We start from the raw sequence: 21,983 nt of genomic DNA on the forward strand, positions 1-21,983 counted from the left end.
TATATATATATATATATATATATATATATATATAAAAACTGTTGGGTTTCGTTTTTCTTTTTTTAAATCTTGTTATCGTGTCTTTCTTTGTGGTGTTAATAATCCAGGTTTTAGATCAGGTTGAAGGAGTCCAGAAAGGAAAGTCTGCAGTGCTGCTGTGAGTTTCCACCATAAAAGAATGCATTCCTCACATTATTGCTAACATCCTACTCATGTCTCTTGAGGGTGGGTAAAAAAAGGAGAAGCAGTTTTCTGCTTCAAAGGCCATTGATTGTAAAGTTCCTTCTCAGGATGCAACATTTTTGTCAACTGTTGGAGCTTTTTTATGTTGATGTTTACATGTCTTATAGAGAATATGGACCCCAATCAAGCTTTAGATTGAAGACACAATACATGCCTGCCTGAGCTAACTTGAAGTAGGGTTCATTTCTTATTCAAGTGTGCTTCAATCCGTTAAAAATGCTGCAGACGAGAAAAGCACTGCTATTATTCCTCTTCTTGGCTCTAAATCCTTAATTCCTTCTTTATCTGTGTCAGGACAGAACAACCAGCTTCCCTTGGTGTGGGAATGTTTGTATCCACCTTGTGCTGCTTATCAACAGAACAGTGTGCTAATCCAGGTTTTAGATAATCTCAGTATTCACACAACTTTTGACATTTCTTCTCTGATTTAGAAATAAAATAATATTGAAATATTATTCAATTTCAAGGAAAATGTATTGATGCAGGAAGGTGTCAGGTGAGAATTTTTTTTAAAATGGAGTAGGCCTATATGATAAAAGTACGTCATTTTAAAGTTAATTGATACTTCTGCAAAGGTTGTTAATGTTTGAAATACTAGAATTTAAAATTTGCTTATTATCCAGATCATCTCATCTATGAGTTTTTGCTTTGGGTGTAAATCAGTGACTCCCAACCGGGGATACGCTGACCCCTAGTGGTCAGTAAGTACATTGCAGGGGGTACATGAATATTTTATTTCTTGGGAAAGTAAAATAAAATAGGGCTAAAACAAGCTTTTTTTTTTTTTTTTTTTTACCAAAAAGTACGTTTTTATCATATGTTTGCGTTCACCTTCAGCTGTGACAAGCAGAGGAACAGACAGGATGTACAGAACAGCCTGCGATCAGAGACAGGATGTACAGAACAGCCTGCGATCAGCTGTTTTCCCACACCTGATCAAAACAGCTCAGGTGTCTTAATGAAAACAAAGTAAAAATAACGAAGTCAGTCTGATGATAATTTTTGTTTTGTAATTTGTTCCCAATTCATCAAGTTTAAATGTGATTACAAGAGAGTTACTCTGAGGAGCTCCAGTTTAATAAATACAGGTTTATAATGTTTTATTTTGTATTTATTTTAAATCCATAATAAGTTGCAGGCAACATTATGGTGTTAATTTTTTATTTGAGATATAAAGCATAAAATACTAAAGAATTAAGTGCTCAAATTAAAATATTGAGTAAAAATATTTTTTATTTCCAGTGGATTTATTTTATTACATTTTTTTTTTTTATTAATAATTAGTTATTGTATGTTACACTTTAGGACAATCAATACTTTTGACTGAGAGGAGTACTCATGTTATAACAAAATACCCATAGGGGTACACAAGTAAAAAAAGGTTAGGAAACATTTTTTCAAGTCAAAATATGGGGCAAAATTTGCTGCTTATTGGAGGTCTGCTCTGTCTGAGTGTTTATCTATTTTTTTTTTAAAGACCATTTCAGTTTTCTAGGTTGGATTATTTGAAGAGGTTGTAGGAATAAATCTGTTCTGTGTGCTTTAATTTTAACAAATGTTACAGAACAAGTGCTTGAGTACCCAATACTACTGATGAATGCTAATAACTTTGACCCCTGATGAATTTTCTTTTTCTCATTCTTTTATTTGTATTGCTCAGGATAAATGTATTTATTTCAGTGTATGCCACTGAAATAAAAGCTGAATTTATTCTAAGGAAAAGACTCCAACATTAAAGTTAATCTGTCTTTTCTGATATAAAAAACATCCTAGTTCTATATATGTCTGTTTAGGATGTAGCAAATGTGTTTCAAACAATTAGACAGCATAGGTTTTAAAACTGCTTAACTTAAAAAGAAACATTACTTCATAGATAGCTTCCAATCATTTTTCAAATTAGGATTAGGATTAGGAAAATGTAAAGGGAAAAAAATTTGAACAAATATACCATAGAAGTATTCAAATACAGCATTGGCTTATCAGATAAATTAAGATGTGCAAAAAGAATAATTTGAATAATAAAACAACATAAAAAGTATTACTTAAGCTAAATTTCAATAACAGTAAGTTACAAAGTAAGTACAAGTCAGTAAACAATCGATGTCAATGCTTTTGCTAAGAAATGAGATTTTCCAAAAGACACACAATAAAAGTTGATAATTTCAGGATCATTTAAGGGAGATTATGTTTCCGGATATAAACTTTGAATGATGGGTTTGAGGAAGTGTAATATATCTTTTTTGGATTACAAAAATGTAATAACCTAGTTATATAATCAGGTTTTAATCACAGATAAAAACATTTGCAGTTAAAGGGAGTACTCAGTTATGGCACAGCAGTCGTTTAATCCAACGGGGGGGATTTCTTTATTAGCATGTATCTAAGCAGTGCAATAACAGTCTGCAAAACAAATTCAAGGTGCAGTACTTCAAAACAGTCACAAAAAAGATATAAAGATTAAAATAAAAAAAATACAGTTAACCTGAGTTACAGAGTACTAAAGCAAAGGTAGGAATAGTGGCTGCATGTGGAAGATAAAAAAACAAGAACAAAAAAAAACACTTGGCACCTGTGTAAATTTAATCACCAGCAGAAATTACGGAACAGTCATACCTTACATACAATATGCATGAACAAATACACACAATACAGTATAATTTATGCACAAGTATAATCCAGAAACCTTTAAGCACCAGCAGGGGAGACCTCATGCCTCAGTCTGTGATAATTCTCAGGTTTTCCTTCCTCTAAAGGTGTTTCCCAGCGAGGTTATTTGAAGGTGAGCCAGGCATCATGCAGCTTCTGGTGGAGACAGAAAACGTCTACAGTGTAGCTGCTTGTAGGACGGATAAATCGAACGGTCCAGCTGCTCTGTGCAGGAGGAGGCTCAAGCGACTGTCATACTATCAGAGAGTCTCTGCTCAGTGCAGCGCTCTGTTAGGGAAATACACCAAGAGGCTACAGGTTAGAGATGCTCATGCTCATGCTAGGTGACTGTGTTTAACCAGTTGATAGATGGAAATCATGCAATAAAGGGTTGGTGATGTTTAATTCAAAAGCAAAGAGTTTTAGTACAATTTTTAAAATATAAAGGGTTAGGGTTAACCTAACCATTACAGTAGTGCAAAAAAATGAACTATATTTTTTTAGATAATAAAGAAATACAACTAAGGCAAATTTTGTAGAAAGTAATATTAAATTCAGTATTACAACCATGTCATGTGAATTTAAGACCCAAGATACAAAAACAATATATACAAATACTTTAGGACATTTAATTATAATTTTCTCATTGCCAACAAATAATAAAACAGACCATAAAAGCACCAACCATCTTCTTATCCCCTGCATTGCTTTATTTACTGTATACTTTTTGAGCTGCTTCCCTGTATCAAACTGCAGATGTGTGTTTGCAGTGCATTTTATTGCCACATGAGGGCAGCAGAGTAAACTGTGAACACAGTATGCTCAACATAAACAGAGACTAAGGCATATTTTACATCTCTAATCTAAATAGGGAGTAAAACATATATTTTCTCAAACTTTAAGTCTTTTCATGATACATTTTGTGGCTGCTTTTCCTAACAAAAAAAATCTTACTCTAATAACAGATGGGTAAACTAGTTAGATTTACTAGAGTAAAGCTTTAACATAAATTTACTTTTAGGAGTAGTTTTGCAATGTATTTTTTTTTATTGTATTTCAGTAATATCATTATTTACTTCTTTCAGCACTCCTTTGGGTCATTTAGCCCCCTCTGCTCTAAATAAATGCCCTGCCCTTTTTTAGTTAGTTTATGTTTTGTCCTCCAATTGCTACCGAAGCATAAAACAAAACCCCTGGGGAACATATGCTAAATAATGAGCTGAAAATATGACACACACAAAATAAATATTGTCAAATAACCAGACAGTAATGTCAGGAAAGGCTGGAAACAAAGGCCTTAATTGGACTGAAACCTGAGGTCAGCAAGACACGTTAACATAAACGGATAATAAGACAAGTTAACTGAAAACAGACACTTTTAAAATTTCAGTGCTCTTATGCATCAAATAATGGTTCTTTAACATATCATTTGGATATTTATTTTGGTTCTTCTGTGCTAAAAATAATCTCTTTTTTTCTATAATTGCACTGTATTGTTTTTTATTTTAATTTTAAAGGTATAGCAGAGGATGTTCCTTTTCTGGGTGGATCATAAATGGTCCTCCTGATAATGTTTACGTGAGGCCGTCCCACGTGCTCACCCATATTTTTATTTACCGGGGGTGAGTCTGACATAGTGGAAAAATTGCAAATCTTCTTTTGGAAATTAAGATTGTATTAGCGATGCAAACACCAACTTTTAAGTTACTAGTGTACACGAGGAGAAATGGGCTCCTGCATGCTCTTGCACCCATTTATAAGTATTCCCTCTCAGGAGCAGGTACAGGGTTGTGCATGTGCATTGCTTTTTAAAGAGGGCAGATCTTTTAGAAAATTTGCAAAAATCCTCCACTATACCTTTAAATTTCATCTTTTCATACTTTTAAGAGATTTGACGTTCCAAAATCTAATTGGCGTTTAGCCCTATTCTTAGTGCGGTTAATATTACCAACTCCAGTGTCTGTACCTGTTTCATAAATACTGCAGCCTACACCCCTTACTGTTACCCTTAAGCCTGCAAATGTCCAAAATAAAACAGCTATGTTGCTTTAATTGCTTTAGTATATTGATTGGTTTTAATTTAGGAAATGTGGTTCTTTTTCCAGGACAGTATGTTTGGGGTGGGGACAATTAACACAAAAGATGTGATTGGCACATTAATATCCCAAACAAGTTTATTGTGCTTTATTGCATGGGTAGTCGATGGGGATCTGCACCCCCTGCTGTTAGAGAACCTGCTTCCTACAGTTGGTTAATAACAAAAAGGTTGGTGCCTGATCTGCAGCTTCCAAATGAATACTTCATAAAATAACTTTCTCTTTTATTGTATTTCAGGCACTTGCAATCATTCCTGGTTTAAACCCAAACTATTTACAGTCATTGTTCTCATTATACAGCTTATTGGGGTCTGTATTATAGCTTGGTTATGTATGGAGACAGGAGAGCAGGAGGAGGAGCTCGACAAGTACATTCATGCAATAACCGGCACTGATTCAGCCTTCCTGTTATCTGCAAAAATTGTCTTTTTCCTCCGTCAATTTGACTAAGGTTGAATATGATTTATAGTTCTGTAGAAGAGGTTTCTTTTTCTGATCTAAAAAGGTGAATATAAATAAATTAAAGCAGCAACACTCAACAAAGGCAACATTGTGTTAATTATTTTACCTCCTGCAGCCAAGCTGTCTGCTATAGAATCAGAACATAAAAAATAGCCCCATTAATGGTTGCGGCTGTAATGTTATTAAAAACGTTCATAGAAGCATACGGTATTCAAACAACAGTAGTATTTTTGCTTCTTCCATTGTTTACATTTTTCTTGGCTCTTTACGCCTCCTCAGAACAAAATTATCACTCTGCTACAGACATAACTTAGAGGTCAGATTAATGGCATCATGGTGGCTGAAATATAATCTGTGCAAGTAGGAGTGTGGTAGGAAATTCAGATATGGGTCACATATGGGAAAAAATGCTGAACTGGGAGTTCCCTTCTTGCAGTGACATCTTCCAATCTGGTTAGGTATTACATGATTACACGCCCGCTGATCCCGGAAAGATTTGATGATGGATTTTCTTACCTGCAGTCTCCAGCTGATCTCTGAAACATCTCTAACTCAGAATCCATTGTGATTATTTCTTGGGATTATTTTATGCCAAAAAAATCTTATGGCTTCTGTTTGAGGAGGATTTCATTTAGTTGGTTTTGCATCATGTTTGACAGTTTTGTGTTTATTCTGTGTTTCTGAGTTGATTAAATTTAGGAGCTTTGATCTTCTGTGAATTAAGACATTTGCTCTCTCAATAACATCCCTTAGCAGCAAGTTTTTCAGTGTTTTATGTTGATAATACTTCATTACTGTGCTGGATTTGTATCACAATTAATTTATTTTAGCTCTCTGCTAATTTGGTGTTGTTTCATTTAATGGAGCATTTTAGGTTTTAATAGTAGAGTCTATTTGCAATAATGTTGGCAAAAAGAAAATGACTGGATACCATTAGGTCTGTCTTGTAGCTGTTTACAGGATATAGACAGTCTTTTCCTGTGGTGCAGCGGAGGAAGGAAGTTCTTGTTCCTGCTACAAGTAACTCACCAGGTTTCGGCTCCTGTCCCGCTCCTCTCTGCCTCCTTGTAGTGTCTGGGACGTTCCCTGGTGGGGAGGAGTGTAGGAGAAAGGTCTGGACGCTGGATCGGTGTTCTTGTATCTGTCTGGCCGGGGAGGGTTTGCTGTCCGGTACCTGTCTGTTGTCAGGTCCCCCCTGCGGTATCGCTCAGCCGCCGGCTCAGAGTACGGAGGTAGAGGGTCGTCCTCGTCTGGACGGTGGCTGGGCGACCGGCTATAGTAGCTGTCACTGCCTTTTCCTCTGGAGCTGCCTTTAGAGGGGGTGTCGCTGTCCTCATCCGGTCTCCCAGCACCCCTGTCCCTACCCCGTCCTCTCGCCTTCCTCTCCAGCACACTGGTGAGGAAGCCGTCATCATAACTTTTGCTAAGGGGGAGTCGGGATGGACGGTCACTGTCCCATGTGTCCCTTCTCTTTTGTGGTAAAGGTGAGGGGCTACGGCGGCCCCACTTATCTTCTTCATCTCGGTAGAATCGCCTTGGAGGACTGTAGTCCCGCCCATAGAGGCGGTCTGGAGGCTCAGGGCGACGAGCGCGCGTACTGTAGCTTTGGGCAAACTCCTCCAGCTCATCCAGAGAACCGGTGCGACCTCGCCTGCTTAACGTTTTCCTCTGAAGGTGTTCTGAGCGGGGATTCCACCTACGGCGACACAGGTGGAAACAAACTCAACTTATTTCCAATATTTACAGGGTTAAGACCCTTTGAACCTTTTCAGACTTACAACCTTCAAACTACAGACAATTATTGTGCTCTATGGGGTTTTGGTGACACTGAAAGAGCTGCAGAATTAGATATTCTGGTCAGATGAGGCTAAAACAGAAATTTCTGAGGTATATGAAAGATACCACATACACTGCACCCTAAACACACCATCAGCATGGGGAAACCTGGTGGTAGGAGGTATCATGATGTAAAATGTGTCTTTAGGAGGGACAGAGAACCTAATCAGAGTTGATGAGAACATAAAAGCACTACATTTTATATATATATATATATATATATATATATATATATATATATATATATAGGCACATCTTGCAAATAGGAAAATACTACAGCATTAACACACATGTACATGAAATTCAGTCTAGATGTAAAATCTTGAAATTATATGTAATATATGATTACCATAACACTGTAACTAATGCATGTATATTACATGTACATCAACAATTTAGCACTTTTGGCACATTATCAGATAGTTAAGAGTGTAATATTGTGTGTTTAATATTTTTTATATCTGATATCATTAACACTCTAATTTTGTTGTGATGGATTTGTATAATATGTTACATTACATGATTTATAGACTTCATTGATTTCTTACTGACTATGCACTGTTATATGCCTATTTCTTACCTGAAATTACAGTAATCTATTGATGCTATGAAACAACAAGTGTGTGTGTGTCAAAGTGATACATTTATCTTTAAAGTCTTAAGCCCCCCTGAAAATGAGAAAATCATTGTTGTTTGATGCTGCAGCGCACGTTCTATTTACATTCCAACCGGTCTAACTAGAGAGTACCAATATGGTGGCTGGTGACTTCAAAGCACTGTGTACTACCAATGACCAATTGGATATCCAGTGAATAATAGAGATCAGTGAGTCTGAATCCTGTCAATCAGCCAGGTTCATCTCTACATCACTCAGTGCATATATAAGAAGTAAGACAGAACAATAAAAAAACAGACTAGAGTTTGTAGAGTTTGATGCTTGCAGCTTGTTCCAACCTTTCCTTGTTTGCTGCTCCATAAAGGCCTGGTTTGTGGAACTAGGACTAACAGCTGCACAATATGTCTTGCACAAATGAACTTGATTAAGATGAACAAATAAGCTGCAGGTTGTAGGACCTATAATTCCAAAGTGTTAAGTCAAAAGAATTGTTTCTATAATCTGCAGTTTTACAACATACCGTCGCTCCAATTCATCATCGGAGTAATTTCCATCGTTCTGTCTGGGCCTCCGACTCTGTGTGGGTGGAGCCGCTCTCACCTGGTCCTCACGGTCTGGGATGGGCGGCAGCGCCTTCATCTGCACCGTCTGATAGTTCCGTCTGAAATCAGTGGTCCCTCCGTCGTGAAGGGAGCTCAGCTCTGACATGCTGCTGGCTGGTGGAGCAGAGATAAATTATTGTGGTGACATTCTTAACTGAGAGATTTACAGGGCTCCTCAGTGTTAAAAGGTTTCACAACCAAGGAATGAGTGGAATGGTTCTGCTGGGAAGAAATATGAGAACATTTGGCAGCAATCGAATGCATGCAGTGGATTGTGGAGGCAGAAATGTCTGTTGGTCTACATAGCTTCAATCATGACCTACTTTAGGGATGATGTTTTATTTTTTTCATTATTGCAACAGTAAAAAAAAACTCTAAACAACTGCTTAGAAACTATTTACACAATTGATTTAAAACTAATCTTAAAAATCCACACCAATCTGCTCTGGATCCTCATGTTGAAGCGTTCCTTCTGTAATTTAATGATTTAACCTAAATGTTTTTATATTTCCTGTTGTGGTGCTTCAGTCATACAACATGGAGCAGATGGATGCTTACAGGTTCCAAGTCAACGTCTCAAAAAAGATTGAAAATATTTAAGGAAGATGTAGATGATGGAAGGGCACCAAACCTGCCTCAATGACAATAAAAAAACCATGAACTTTTAATTGTGGTCAATCTTGATATTTTTAGGCTTATTTTTAGATGTTTTTAAATGTTCTACTGAAGAAAAAAGGCAAAAAAGATATACACTAAAAACCAATTTGAATTAGATGTTTCAAAAGAGACAGATTCTGCTACTAGTTAATTCCAAAAGTTACACACATATTAAACACAGAAGGACACACATTCACACGCAGCCATCAAAAAGCCTATTTTATGAAGGCTTACAATTGAATGCAGCCATCTTGCTGGTTGGAAACTGAGCCAGATCCTTCTCTATGTAGTACAGAATTTTCATTGGGTCCTGGTCTTGGCTGCTGGCCAGACGGTAACCAGTGCGCACTGTGGACGCAGACACACAAACACACACACAAACACACACACACACACACAGACAGACAGAAAGACAAGAGGATGTTACCATGCAAGGAAGCACACACACAGATGATTCATGATCTGTTAATTTACAAGCATGCATGACACAAAGAGAGAGTTCTATTTTAGACAAGGATAACAGTTAAAGTCAGAGTGAGACAGCGGATGATTAATGTTTATCCTATGAATCGCATTTCCTTAAAGCGTCTGACAGTTAAAGGTATAGTGGAGGATGTTTTTTTTTTGGGTGGATCATCAAAATAAGTGGTCCTCCTAATTGTCAGTCATTCTGGGGATGTGCTATGTAAGGCGGTCCTACGTGCTCGTCCCTATTTTCACTTGCAGTATAAAGTGTGCACGAGGAGAAAAGGCCTTTTGCATGCACTCCTACATGTTTAATAGGGGTTCCCTCTCAGGAGTGGGTACAGTGTTGTGCATGTGCATTTTTTTTTCCAACTAGATAGGGTGGGTCTTTTCAAAAATTTGCGAAAATCCTCCATTGTACCTTTAAACAAGGTATTATTGCCTTAATGAGTTCATAAGGTGATGAGCAAGTTATTCACACTTCCTTTCAGGTTGGTGGAAAATTAACCATTGAGATGCAGGTGACTCACCTCCAACCAGGTTATTTTCAGTTGAGGTGACTGATGAGATCTTTGGGTCCAGTTGGGTTGAGGGAGCAAGAGGAAGCACAGTAGGCACACTGGAAATGTAGTAAGGATAAACTGGAACCTGAGCAGGAACCTGAGCCGCCTGTCTGGTCTTTGCCATCTTCCCCGCCTCGTACACTGCACAAATTCAAACATAAGATCATGACTCTCGTATATGGGAGAAAAATGACGGAACACACATTGCATGAGTGTCTGTGTCACTGACGGTGCCGTGGACAGCAGCAGGTATCAGGGCAGCAGCAGCAGCTGATGTAGCAGCAGCAGGAGTGGGGACAACACTGGCACCAGCAGATCCCCAGCAACAAGAGGAAGAGGACGCTGCCCAGGGCCACGGAGCCCACAAACGCCCACTCTGTAAAATAAACAAATAGAGAATACAATCATCAGACCTTCAAATCACATCTTTGTCGATAAAATAATGTTATACAGAGAGATGTGTTACAATGAAGTCATAAACAAGGATTTTTTTTTTTTTTATTTCACTTTACTGTGATCAATATTACTTCCTGAAAGTTATAAAACAACAGATCAGTAAAAACAAAACAGACCCAAAACATTTACGGACCCATTTAATACATTCAAATATTATTGATGTATATTTATTTTAACGACTCATTAGTGAAACACTATATATTTATCACATACAGACTGATGCTTTAAAACCTTTACTCTTTTAATATGAATTATGATTTTTTTCACATGCAGTTAATGAAAATATGTCATCTAAGATGTGAATATAATTAATATTTTTACATATTTTAATACATAATTTTGGACTTGTAGTGTCTCTTAAAAGTACCTTTAATCTGAGATGCTATGTTCAAATGAGAAATGGGACAAAAATCCAACCCTGATTAGAACGTCCCCGCGACACAGCGTGATGGTGGCAGCTTCATGCTGTGGCGATTATTTTGTTTTATAGGATCAGGTAACTGATCAGAATGAGAAGATGTATAGAGCTAAATACAGAGAAGTATAGAAAGAAGGTCTTTTATAGACTGAAAAGCAGAACAACTTTCCGAAACGTAATGCCAGTGCTACATAGAAGGTATAGATTATGGCAAATCCACGTAATAAAATGGCACAGTAACAGAAATTTTTTTTCAGCTTAATAAAACTGAAAATATTTTTTCAAGATCTAAAAATGAATGTTCATATATATTTTTTGCATCCAAATCAAAAGAGTTTGAACAATTTTGTAAAGACGAATGGAAAACAAGTGACTGAATACGAGCTAAGATGTCAGACAGACATAGAGCGGTTCTAAAAAACCTTCATTCAGGGGAGCTGAATGTAAATGGATGTAACATGCATGCATTTTTATTTAAATGCGCTATTTAATGTTGCTCTGGCCTTCTAAATCCCAATAGAATTTGATAGTGTTTGTGGATGTAGCAAACATGCCTAAACTATTCTGGCGATAGTCAGTGGTGTCCAAAGTACACACATTTGTTACTTAAGTAAAAGTATAGATACTGTTAAAAAACACTCTAGTAAAAGATGAACTATCAACTTTACCTCTATACTTAAGTAAAAGTGTAAAAGTATGTGCTCCAAAAACTACTTAAAATATAAAAGCATAAAGGAACCTTTAAAACAAACAGCCAGATTCCACTATATGAATTGAAAGCTCAATTTTTCAACTATTTGGAAAAATTCTTTGAGATAGGGCCAAGGATGAGGGAGGTCTTGTTGGTCTCCGTCTCTCGCCTGTGTTCGACCTTTCAGACATTTCAACATCTTTTTCTGAATCCTACATTGTAGCATGGCATAGACAATTCACGTTTACAGTTTGAAGAAAACCTGCTTGCTTCTGATGATTTCCTTTAGCTAACCAATAAGTGTTTGCATTATATGACTCATCCAGTTACACTTGTTTTCACTAAATGTGGATGGCGCCAATGATCTGCATTGGATGGCGCACATAACCTGAAATAGATATTTATAAACATTAAACCAAGCCAAGAGTAATTAGTAACGTTTGTTTAAAAAATGTAAGGAATAGAAAGTGCAGATACTTGTGTGAAAATGTAATGAGTAGAAGCCAGAAGTAGGAAGAAAAATAAGTAATGGAGTAAAGTATAGATACCTTTAAAGTGTACTTAAGTACAGTAACAAAATATTTGTACTTGTTACTTGACACCTCTGACGATAGCATAAATATGTAAAAAAAAAAAAATATGCATCAAGATTGATCAAACTTGCAAAGCCCAACTACATTAAGGAAAACACAATTACATTAACCTACCGGAAAAGGTAGGTACCAGTGGGAAACATGAGACATCGCTGATTGGACGACGGGGCCGTTTGACCCTTGAACCGGAAGTTGCGTCGTCTGAACAGTCCAGCTTCTTTTAAGTGTGTCTTCAGTGTACGCAAACTAACTATAATTTTGTGATTAGTCTTGAGTATATCCAGTATCACCTCGTACGTATGTCCTGATTCAAAATATTCCTGGATAACGGCAGCTATGTTTGGGGCGCCGACAATATCCATGGTTTCAAAAGCCGCAGCAGGCAGAATGACTTCCGGTTCAAGGGTCAAACAGCGGCGGCGTCCCATCAGCGATGTTCGGGGGGCTGCTTTATGAATAACTATCTCACATTGTTAATGAATCCTAAAAAAAATACTATATCTGGATTATGATCTCGATCATCAATCCATCATCGAAATTTATTGGACTGTTCCTTGGGATGAGGCGCACCTCTGGTAAAAACTGTTTATAATTTTTCAAGTTATCCTGTACACAGATACACACAACTTCTCGTTCTGCAAAACATAGTGAGGACCGTGTGTTGACTCCCATTGACTTCCATTGATTTTCATTAATTTTCAACCCTTTCTATGCCCTAACCCTAAAACTAACCCTAAACCTAAGCATTTACCAATGCATACCTCACCCTAACCAATTGATACCTTAGCCCTAAACCTACAGTAACCATTAGGAAAATAGCATGTGAAGACCAGAAAAATGTCCTCACTTTGCAACTGGGTCTCAATCTGATGGTGAAATTGGAAAAATGTTCCTCACTCTGAGGGCTAGACCGGTATACACACACACACACACACACACACACACACACACACACATACACACACCCACACAAAAACTCTCCTAAAACATAAAATCCTTGGCCATGGTAACAATCAGGGTAAGAAGCCAACTCATCTTCAAATTGCAGCATTTATAATTTGTCTGAGTGGGGGAAAATGAAGCTTGAAAGCAAAGCAACTCAACAAAACTCACAGTTATCTAAAATTTAAGAAAACCTGCTCATCCCACTGGAGTTCTCCAGAGATTTAAATTCTGACTGGAGGTAAAGCGCTTTGTTTCAAAGGTAAGAATCATTAGATTAAAAACCCACAACCAATTTCAGAGTAAAGGAAATCTTTGATTAGGCTCAGTGAGAATCAAATCAGTTAGAAGGCGACAGAAAAGCTTGGAAATGCAGAGCAGAGACAGCTGATTGGCCGTACCTGGCATGATCTCCATATTAAACTCAGGCAGAAGATCGTCCTGTTCACCTGTCCTGCCTGCAGAGAGAGGGAGAGCACAGGTGAAGGCCGGACAGAAGCAGCAGTAAGCAGTGCCAAAAAGATCAGGCAACTTAGCAAAGATGATGATTGATGATCATGCACTATTCAATTAATTAAAGAAACTAAAACCAGGCTGAGAAAACGCAGAGGGAAAGTATTAAAAGGGAAAGGTTTTTTCTTCAAAGGGGTCATGTGGGGAATCTGTTCATAGAAAACTCCTTACTGTGAGTAAATGTCTGTCACCACACAGCGCAGTGCGGAGAAACAGAAAGACAAACCAAAGCATTGAGGTGACGTCTCAGCCAACAGAAAGTCAGCCAAAATATTTCCTTCCATAAAACCCATACTGATTACAGAACCTTGTCAGGCATTTCAAAGCTCACGTCCCACAGACAAAAGCCATACCTAACCTTACGTTTATGTCAACATTTTGAACATTAAACTGCTATCCAAAAAATCCCCTTGCCATCTGTAAATTAAAAATTTACAAGAAAACAACATCTTCCAAATGTTTAAAGGAAACGTTTTAGTTGCAGTTTAGCTGTAAAGATTCTCAACCAGGAAGTCGAAGATGAAAGCATGAGAATTGTTGATGAAAAAACAAATCTTATCATTCATCAAATTAGCTGTTTGCAAGTTAAATTAATAGCTTCAACTAAGGATTTAAAGATAGCACTTGACACAACACAACCATTACTTTATTTCAGGGTGCCTAGAAAGTAAAGCATAGCAATCAGCTATAGAGTTGTCTCTCAATTTAGACATCGAAGGGGGAGCTCTGATTAAAATTATCTCACCTCAAACCACAGATCTAGAGTTATTAGAGTTGATCCAGCTTCTCACTTTGTGTCTTTAATTAGATATTTTTTTGCATTTAAAAATTAGGACTGGTATAGGGATAGAACAGAAATCAGACGGTTAAAACAACGTCTTTTAAAAACTGCAAAATAAACTTTTGCTTATTATTTGTCATTAAGCAACCTTAGTGACAAATAACCTGCCCAAGGTTGCTGTTTGACAACCCCCTGCAACCCAGACGGAGAAGCCATACAAAATGGACAGACATAATTACTTTTGGAAACAGCGAGCAAATACATTTATCAAACATCTGTGGCCGGCAATTGATTGATTAGTTATTTACCTAGACATTATAGCTAAAGTGTTTCTTTATGCAGATGATGCAATTATCTAAACATTGGCTTCACTTTAGACAAGAACTTCTAACAAAATTTTGGTCATTATGAAATATTTTCAAAAGGTTGAAATACGTTTTTTAATACTCTGATACTCCAATACACCAATAAACATGAAAAAAAAAACCTTTGCACAAACTTTGGCTATCTTGTAATGATCTTGGTGCATGGTGGTCTAATGATTTACAAGGTTTTCCTCCTCTCGGTTGAATATCAACTGATTAAAAAAAAGTTAGATGTGTTAGGATTTAAGAGAAAAATCTTGCTTTACGTCTTTTTGAAAAAAAAAAACAACCCATGCTGAGTCAGGTGCTGGAATTGTGAGCATCGATCCTGACCAATTTTTAAGGAGAACATTTTAATAAATATTAGTCAACATAGTGTTTTATTTTAACTAATTAGATTATTTAGTTGCGTCAAATGCACTGTAACTCGTACTGAACAACCTCCTGCTTAAACCCCTCTGCTCGTTCCCACACTTGGCCGCCCCCCTCAGCGTCTTTTGACACTCCCTACTTGAGAGACAGTTTTCAAAACTTGTCTTGGGCGGATTTATGTTTTTACATCAGGTTTAGTTTCACTTTAAAGAGCCTTGAATATGTGCATCACACTTCTGGGCATTTCATCTCAAATGCTAAACCTCTGCCTTTTCACTGGATCTCTAAGCATCACTTAACTGGACTAGTTAAACCACATGTGTAAAATAACTTTGGTATGTTTTATAAAGGTCTGCTGGGTAAATTCTTAGAAAACATCAGTAAAGAAAATACGTTCCTCAGTAGCCTCCTTCAGCTTTAATAGGCACCACTTATTTATCTCAGTTATGTTCCAAAGGCTTTGACAGAATAAAACAAACTTGCAATTTCCCACCAGATAACATTGTCTTGGATTAAGCACAAATATCTGCAGAGAATTTTAAGAGTCTGATAAAAAAAAAGGCTGTCATGGAGAAAACTCTTTGTTTTACTTGAGAGGTTATTATGTTTTGTTTTAAGTTTTGTTTATTATTCATTTGCTCTATATGGTGCTCATTTGTGTGGTTGTTTTCCTGTCCAGTTAAAAAAGTTTAATGAATAAATTTTTGCAACGTAACAAAAATTCTAAATAAGTTTTTACAGGATTTGAACCAAAATTATCTTGCAGCATTAAAGCCACACACACATATATGATTGGAAACAACACATAGTAATGCAACTTACTAACTTTACATGCACACACACACACACACGCATGTGCAACATTAAGAGAAGCGGCTTAAAAAGACAAATGGGAGGTTTTAGAAACGGGAACAAAGTTTCAAAATTTTAGGTCAACAGTTCAAAAGCATCTCATTAAAATACAGTAAAAAAGTGTCATAGCCTTTTTCATTAAAAGATAAAAAAAAAGGTCAGATTTAGTTACATCAGTTACAAAAACTGCCACAAACCGAGGCTGAGCCACTTGTTTTTGTTTCACCTGCTTATTATGAGATTCAAAACAACTGTGATTAGAGCAAAATCCAGTAAATGATCTGTCTGTCTACAAGCAGAGACCAAACACTCCTGGAGCTGCAGGGAGCTCACCAAATGTGCTGCGTAAGCATTTAGTAGGGGAGTGTGGAGGGGAAAAAAATAATAATCTTGCTACCTTGGCCTTGCATGCGTGCTAACATACCATCCAAAACACGGAGTAACTGGAGAAAGCTGCAGAGCTTTGCAACTCTGAGGAGCAGGGAGTGATTGGAGGGTTATGGAGTGAGTCATGGAGGAGTTCATGAGGGGATTTGGCAAGAACAGAGGGGGCAAAAGAGAAAGAGGGTGAAAAGAAAACAGAAAAAATGTCAACAATTTGACCAGGGAGCAGTTGGAGAAGAAACATCCAAACCTTTAGTATGGGTACATTTTTAAACCCTGTAATTAGGAAATAATGCAAATAATCATAGATTTAGTTTGTTTTCTACCTCTTGCCCACTGGGTTGGTGGTCCTAGGGGCCAAAACTAGTGGGTATTCCAAAAGAGTCCAATGCTAAAACGGACCGTTACTGTCTTAAAACAGATAACTTCTTTTAAAAATGTAAACCTATTGTCACATTTCTTATAGGTCCATTTTTACATTAAGTTTTTCAGGCAAAAGAAAATCCTATAAAGTTTAAGGGATGTAAATTATAAATAAAAATAACCAAACAGTCTTTTGTCTCTTTACAGTCTCTCATTTTTCTACCAGGTAGTAACTCTTTTTTTCTTAAATTAGCGACTTTAATTTTGCTAAACTTGTGATTCACATTTTTTTTTATTTGTCACTTTCCTCAAATAAATGTCCTGCTCTGTGGAAACCATTTTTTTTTTTTATTCATTTGCTTAGTCAGTTGATCACACAGATATGAATAACTACAGACCTATTTCCAGTCTTTCAGTTCCAGCAATAGTGTTTGAGTCACCCTTATTAGGCATTTGACACCATGAACCATCGTTACCTAATCGATATATAAATATTTCAGTTAAGTGCAAACATGATTATTTTGCAAAAGCTGTTCATTATTGGCTGGGTTTTGTCGGATACAGTCTCACTGATTAAGGGCGTCCCCCAGGGGCCTATTTTAAGACCTTTGGTTTTTTTCCTCTATATCAAAGTTCCACAAGGTTTGAAGCATTTCTAAAGAACTGCTCGATTTCGACTATGCCTAGTGGACAGAAGCTGTATTGTTTTTCCTGATATTTCCCATTAGACGCAAGGCATAACGTGGTAAACCCTGAGATCTCCTAGTCACCTGTAGTTGGGTTGAACTATATAACTTTTTCCAGTGGCTGTGTGAAAAATGAATAGCGATGAGGTACTGAATCTAACTGTGGCCCAACAAAGTCCACGACTTTCCCCCTAACCTTAACCCACTCATCAGCGACTGATGTGCAGCGAGTCCAGAGCCTTGAAACAGATAAATGTAATGTTTGTTTGATCATTTCACAGTAAACACATATAGATCAGTGTGCATCAGTTGCAGGCTGATGCACACTGATTTATGGGTGTAACGGTGAGATAACAGCGGAGGAAACATGTTCATCCAAATTTTAATTCCACTTGGTTGCTGCATCCTTGTTACACTGACAGAAAATCACAAGTTGGGTATATGAAAAAACCCTAATTAATTCTAAAATGGAAGGTCCTCTTTGAAATAATGTTTTACAGTATACATTCATTTAAGAAAGGGGCAAATCTTTTATGTCACCCTGCGCCACAGAGCTATAGCCACATAAGGGGCGTCAATGTGTTGCCATAGAAATTACTGCTTTGCTTTTCCATTGGAGGAAAGAAGCTGTCAAAAACATTGATACATTTTTTTCAAGGTTGCCTCAGTAATATTCCAGTTCTTAAACTTAAAATTATAATTGATTGAAGGAATCAATATAATAGAGGGAAAAGCGCAACATTTTTTTAAAGAAAAGTGTAAAATATCTTATATCCTAATCCAAATAAAAGACTCTCCCTTTTAAATGAATGCTCCAAAAAGGATATCCATGCATTGAGAACCAAATATCTTAAATTTGCTATTCCGCCTAAATATAAACAGATTCATTTCAAAATTTCAAATGACATTTATCCCTCCAACCAAATTCATATGCTCCAACTCTAAATTCACTGTAGACAAATTCCATCTATGTGAGCAAGAAGAGGAATGAACAGAACTTTTTTTATTTTTATTTATTGTAGTAGTCAATTTTTGATTTTCTGGCCAAATGGGTTTATCCCCTAACACAGACAACACACTTTTATTCTTTTTCTTATTTTATTTCTCTAGATACAGCACATTTCAACCCTTAGGCCAAAGTCATTCCCTTAGAGCAGGCATCCCCAACCTCGGTCCTCAAGGCCCGCTGTCCTGCAGGTTTTATAGGTTTCCCTGCTTTAGCACAGCTGGTTATAATGATTGCAGTAGACCAAAAGCCTGTTAATCAGCTTTCAATTAAAATCAGCTGTGCTGGAGCAAGGAAACCTCTAAAACCTGCAGGACAGCGGGCCTCGAGGACCGCGGTTGGGGTTGCCTGCCTTAGAGAATGATCTCCTTGATTTGACTTCTATAAATGTTATCAAAGTCTAATCTATATTACATATATATATATATTGTTTTCCCATTGTATGAAAACATTGGATGTTGAGTTGTAGATACTTGTAAATCTCGTAGTAGTTGGCGTAATAAAGATTTTAGTTTCAAACATTAAACACCTGATAAATAAAGCTCAAATTTAAGCCCAAGTGTTCATTTCGTCCCATAAAGTAGGTGGTTTATAAACAGCTTATTAAATGCCAGTTAGAAAAAGTTGAGAACATTTACAAATTTGCCTTGGCCCAATACCTTATAATTAGCATCACTTTTAACTCATTTGGATTTAGAGAAGAAGTTGCAAAAAAAGTTTGTATTGAATCAACACAATCTTTTAAATATTTTAAGGTTTTGTTTAGCTATAAAGACTCTGAAATATCAATTTAAGCTCAACCAGGTTGTTCCTCTTATTAGATGGAGGATTAGCTGCCTTGCTCTGTGAGACGGTTTTAATCAGATTAGTGCGGCATGAGTGTATGAATGAATAAGCATCAGGTCCGAAGTCAGTCATTGGAAGAGAAAAATCTCTGTAAAGTTTAAATACGTCTTCATCCTTCATCTTTAAGCAGTGAGATATTAACTGTTTCAGGTGGATTTGCAAGCCCTGTACAATCATTAACCAGAAAACGAATACTCCCAGTGAGGACGCAGAACCCAAACAGTTCAGCGTTGTCTATTTAAAGATACTGTATAATCCTTCAGGCTGCTGCTGCAGAGCCTCCCTAACTTTATGTTTTCCTAGTTCAGTGAAGTGCACATGGATCCACTAAAATGCATGAATGGTTAAACAATAGAGTGTGCCATGAGGGATCAGGACCATCAAAAGGTTGTTTCCATGGTAGCTGCTGTAGAAAGTCTAAGGAATGTAGCCCAATGAAGGCACCTTTCCCAAAACCTTTGCAGACAACATAACGCTGAAAGATTCACAGCCGGTTTAAAGTTAATGTTGCTCCATAAAGTGCAGCCGTACCAAGAACAAGTAACTCCATGTGGTCCTCATCGTTTCCCACCAAGTCATCAGCGACGATAACTTTACAGAAGTACACTCCGCTGTCGCCCCACTGCAGCTCCCCGATGCGAAGGTCGGCGTCTGTACAGACACAACAAACAGGCTCGAATTAATGCGTTTTATATCAAGACATAACAGAGAAGCCTTTAAATCCATTCTGAACTAGAAATGCAACTAGAAACGCCAACATTTGTGACTTCCACCTTAGGTTAATACCTGTATTCACACTTCATGGATCCAGATGGTGAGCTGGATCTTTACCAAAATGTAATGGATTGAGTGCACCTTAAGTAAAAACTGAATTAAAATCTGTTCATAACTTTATAAGTTATCCTTTACACAGACAGACTGACAAACAAACCTAAAAACATAACCAGTTTGGTGGAGGTAACATAGGAGGTGTTTATTGATGATGAGAGGTAAGTTATTTTAGGGTTTTAAGACAATGGGTTGAGATCATGAGACTGGTTTTCCTCCTGTATTGTGAAACAATTACAAATCATTTTAGTCAGCTATGCTAGAGAGCAGTCAGCTATGACTCATGTGTGGAGGACAAACATGCAGCAGCTCCCTCATTCAAATGTTTGTCATGAAGGATAAGACTGATAACATTACCGTTTATGATGGTGACGTCTCTGTCTTTGTAGTGGTCGGTCAGCGTCAAGGACTGTCCCTGCTTAGAGGCGACGACCCGGACCGTCCGGCTGCTGTCGGAGCACTCCACCTGAGCCGTGGGGCCCAGCTCCGAAGCTTTATAGCTCAAAGTCTCAGGCAGGGAGAAGGACTCTCGCGTGGGGTCTCGACAGTAGGACCTGTACCACCACTGCACCACGGGACTTTTGGTGGAGGCTGTTTGATACTGGCACGGGAGGACCACAGACTGGAAGAGCGTGGCGTACCGCTTCTTCTCTCGCACTGTGACATGCATGCCATGACACACACAGACTGAGACAGGCAAACAGAAAGAGAGAGAATCTGATCAACATCTTCTATGACATTAATAAAAAAACTGCACATTATTGAAGGCTTTGCTCTCATTCTTGAATATTTGGTATAGTAATTAAGTTCAGTTGCAAAATTGTAGCTCTGTATTACACAACGATTTTCAAAAATCCACCCCCTGAACCTTTTAACATTTCGTTTCACTATGACTACAACCTTTGAATGTTATCTTAGGGGGTATATATCTACCAGCTTTGCATGAACAAAAACTTTCATTTTTGTGTTTTCTTTTTAGCAGAATAACTCTGTATTAGTGAGGCTTAATGAAGAGGATTTGTCAACATCAAGTTTTTATAATCGTGCCTCTAATTTTTCACTGGGTGTACAGTAACGCTGACTAGTCCTCTTCATGCACCTTAATCTGCTGTGATATAAACCATTCCTTCAAAGACCTAGCTGTTTATAACCACAGCTGCTTTACCTCTAAAAGGTAAAGTTGTGTTATGCTTTTTCTCAGGCCTCTAACACATTTTCTTTAGGGTTTCCTTGTATTTAAGCTCCATCTGCACCACTTCACTGTGCTGTAATAGAGACAGCAACAACAAGCTCATTGAGGAGGAGCATGTCTTGCAAGTCAATGACTATATGCAATCAACTGGTTTTCCTTGAAAGGAAACTTTAAACCAATCTGACAGCATTGTCTCTGTAAAATGCCTTGAGTTGACATGCTTAGTAAATTATCAACACAAACTTTTGATCTCTTTAGCTTTGCTAGCATTTAAATAAAGTTTTAGGTTCTTGATGAATTTAGTTTAGATGTTTTGGCAAGTTTACCTTTTTCAGATGATGGATTGAACTGTGCTGTGTTTATTGCCTCCTCCTGCCTTAAGCCTCTTTTGCACTTTCTCCCTAACTTGTTGGCTTTATTTTCTTGGTCTTCATAATGCATTTTTTTTCTTAAATGTCCAGAACAGCTGGTTTTAAACTGACATTAAAATACAAACAACCTATTATATA

General features: G+C 37.3%; 1 protein-coding gene across 3 annotated transcripts in view; it reads right to left on the reverse strand.

Moving 5' to 3' along the window:
- Positions 1-2,531: 2,531 nt before the first annotated feature.
- Positions 2,532-21,983, reverse strand: part of ildr2 (immunoglobulin-like domain containing receptor 2) — a 23,484-nt gene continuing 4,032 nt past the window's right edge. The window contains exons 2-10 of one of the 3 annotated variants that reach the window (XM_015385397.1): positions 20,640-20,969; positions 19,986-20,105; positions 13,688-13,744; positions 10,416-10,562; positions 10,154-10,327; positions 9,393-9,506; positions 8,420-8,615; positions 6,477-7,143; positions 2,533-3,177 (exon numbers count right to left, since the gene is read on the reverse strand). In XM_015385397.1, coding sequence (XP_015240883.1) covers positions 3,142-3,177; positions 6,477-7,143; positions 8,420-8,615; positions 9,393-9,506; positions 10,154-10,327; positions 10,416-10,562; positions 13,688-13,744; positions 19,986-20,105; positions 20,640-20,969 — 1,841 coding nt within the window. In that variant the 3' untranslated portion in view covers positions 2,533-3,141. Of the gene's footprint in view, positions 3,178-6,476; positions 7,144-8,419; positions 8,616-9,392; positions 9,507-10,153; positions 10,328-10,415; positions 10,563-13,687; positions 13,745-19,985; positions 20,106-20,639; positions 20,970-21,983 lie in introns of all 3 variants that reach the window. The other 2 variants (XM_015385398.1, XM_015385399.1) reach the window with 2 other exon arrangements.

Source organism: Cyprinodon variegatus, unplaced genomic scaffold (assembly GCF_000732505.1).
Source record: "Cyprinodon variegatus isolate N-32 unplaced genomic scaffold, C_variegatus-1.0 Scaffold337, whole genome shotgun sequence".
NCBI classification, from domain to species: Eukaryota; Metazoa; Chordata; class Actinopteri; order Cyprinodontiformes; family Cyprinodontidae; genus Cyprinodon; species Cyprinodon variegatus.